Source organism: Brassica oleracea, chromosome C1, assembly GCF_000695525.1.
Source record: "Brassica oleracea var. oleracea cultivar TO1000 chromosome C1, BOL, whole genome shotgun sequence".
NCBI lineage: Eukaryota > Viridiplantae > Streptophyta > Magnoliopsida > Brassicales > Brassicaceae > Brassica > Brassica oleracea.
This window is the reverse complement of record NC_027748.1, coordinates 25,388,167-25,390,304: the sequence shown is the minus strand read 5'-3', so window position 1 is coordinate 25,390,304 and position 2,138 is coordinate 25,388,167. Positions and strand designations below refer to the sequence as shown.

Below are 2,138 nucleotides of genomic sequence, written 5' to 3'. Positions count from 1 at the left end.
GTATAAGCAATAAGAAATATACAACACATTCTCACAAATCTTTAATCAAATCTTAACAATAACAAATATGTAAAATTAATACTCGCGCACATACCCTCGTTTGTAGTTTTTTATGACATGTTTTTTTTGTCGACTATGAGATGTTAACAAATGGGACTCATATCCCGGTTCAGTATAAATTAATTTGGTTGAAGTCGGTTCTGGAAAACCCGATTCTCTCTTTGGATGATGAGATTGAGAAACCAAATCCAATCAAGCTTAAAAGGGCAGAAGGCGAAAATTTTCGTGAACTAGCCTTCAATTTCTGATTGCTTCTATAGTTCTCTCACTCGAACTTTGATTCTGAACCCGTTTTGCTTGAGAAAAGTGTAATTTTTCTTTGGATTGGTGGGAGACACTTTTTAGGGTTTTTGATTAGAGGTAGGAGAACAATGTCCTCTTCTTCTTCGGTAATTACACCAGAAGACGTGCTCGAATCTCTTATGAACGATGGCACCATCGATGCCCTTCGTTTAAAGATCATCAACCAACTCAAAGCCAATGTATTCTCTCCATCTAAACCTAATTTTTCCGGGTCGACCTTTTCGATTCCAAATTCTTACCAAAAGACAACTCTTTTTTCTTTCGTTCAGGGTCTAGTTTAGTTCTTAGATTTTGATTGTCTTAAGTTCATAGTATAAGTTGTGCGACATTAGAAGTAATGCGTTTGAGTGAATGTTTGTTGTAACAGGAAGAGTTGAAGAGCACAACCATTAAGATGGCAGAGGAGAGCAAAGTTCTTAACACACCTGGTGCTGAGAAACAGACTAAACGAGAACTCTTTGATGCTCTTCGCCAAGAACTCGAGTTAGTTTCTTCTCTTTTCTAGAAACCTGATTTCGTCCATTGCGTTTTGGTTAGGTAGTTATGTTTATGGTCAAGTATTTGTAAAAACAACCTTTCTTGTTTTCTTGCAAACTAGTGTTTTGGATCTGATTGATTAACATAGGACAATGTTAACAGTTCCTTGGAGCTGTGGTACGGATCTTGTTCGTCTGGTTTACTCTTGTTGTCATAGTTTTCAAAGAAAGTGTTTACCATGTTTCTTGTTGCTTTTGTGAGCAGAGGGCCAGTGCTAGAGAAGGCATCTAAATCGGTTTGGGAATTGATTCTTGAGAAGGACGGGTTAGGGAAAGAGATAAATGAAACAGTAGAACGCGTCTTCTGTCGTCTAAGCGGGCGAGAACCGCCCTTGTTTTCTTCATCATCAAACGTGGAAAACCAGATGGTTAGAGAGAAAGAGACAGAAACAAAGGAGGACAATTGCTCAAATACGGAAGCCAAGAAAAGAAGTCTTAGCGAGGTGAATCACTCCGAAGTTGCAATAAGGAAGAAGAAGCAACAAGGGGATTCCTCCATTGATCATGTAACGCCATGAACCTGGTTATGAGACATTGATCACGTCCTGTTGTCCTGAATCTTCTCACTTATCTTCATGTTTTTATTTATGAAATGTCTCTTCCCAGCAGTATCTCGTACACTATGCGTATCAATTTAAATTTAAATGGTGTTTAAAGGAAAATATTTTGTTGCAAAATAAATGATGTTCTCACTATTCTAAATATAATTTAAATCATTTGAATTGTGACTAATTATAAAATACTGTGTGTTTTTATTAGTTGAACAAATTTCAGTTAATGGTATTATTATATAATTAAAGATAAATTATATAAAAATTTGTATTTTTTAATTCATGTGCAAAATCCTTAAACACCATTTATATTGAGTAAGTATAAATTATATTTACAGAAAACATTGGACCAAATTAAGTAATTACCATCACATTACATTTCTTTTATCAAAATAATCTCTTTATGATATTCAATATGTTTATCTAAATTTTTTTCATGTCCTTTACATCACCACATGTAAATAATACCTAAGAAACAAACAGGTAGGTCACATAATGATTATAAATAGCAAGATTATCTCAACAAATCACAGATGTTCATTAAACAACGACGGGTAACTAAAACTTTTCTTACAATGTTCATGGCATGCATTGTCACAACTCAAATCGCAGTTCCGATATCATATGTCACGTTGGTCTACTTCATTCAATGATGGCGGATAACTCCAACTTCTCTTACAACGTTCAT

The 2,138-nt window shown here is 34.8% G+C and overlaps 1 protein-coding gene across 1 annotated transcript; it reads left to right on the top strand.

Moving 5' to 3' along the window:
- The first annotated feature begins 239 nt into the window (after window positions 1-239).
- Window positions 240-1,628, top strand: LOC106343244. Its single transcript, XM_013782411.1, has 3 exons — window positions 240-542; window positions 731-846; window positions 1,105-1,628. The coding sequence occupies exons 1-3, from the start codon at window positions 432-434 to the stop codon at window positions 1,415-1,417; spliced, it is 540 nt and encodes a 179-aa protein (XP_013637865.1). The 5' UTR covers window positions 240-431; the 3' UTR covers window positions 1,418-1,628.
- Window positions 1,629-2,138: the final 510 nt, after the last annotated feature.

Bases quoted from the DNA above. Each gene is read 5' to 3' on its own strand.
- LOC106343244 (XM_013782411.1), top strand. From the start codon at position 432: ATGTCCTCTTCTTCTTCGGTAATTACACCAGAAGACGTGCTCGAATCT. The intron at 543-730 runs GTATTCTCTCCA...TTGTTGTAACAG, and splicing joins TCAACCAACTCAAAGCCAAT to GAAGAGTTGAAGAGCACAAC. The intron at 847-1,104 runs GTTAGTTTCTTC...TTTTGTGAGCAG, and splicing joins GCTCTTCGCCAAGAACTCGA to AGGGCCAGTGCTAGAGAAGG.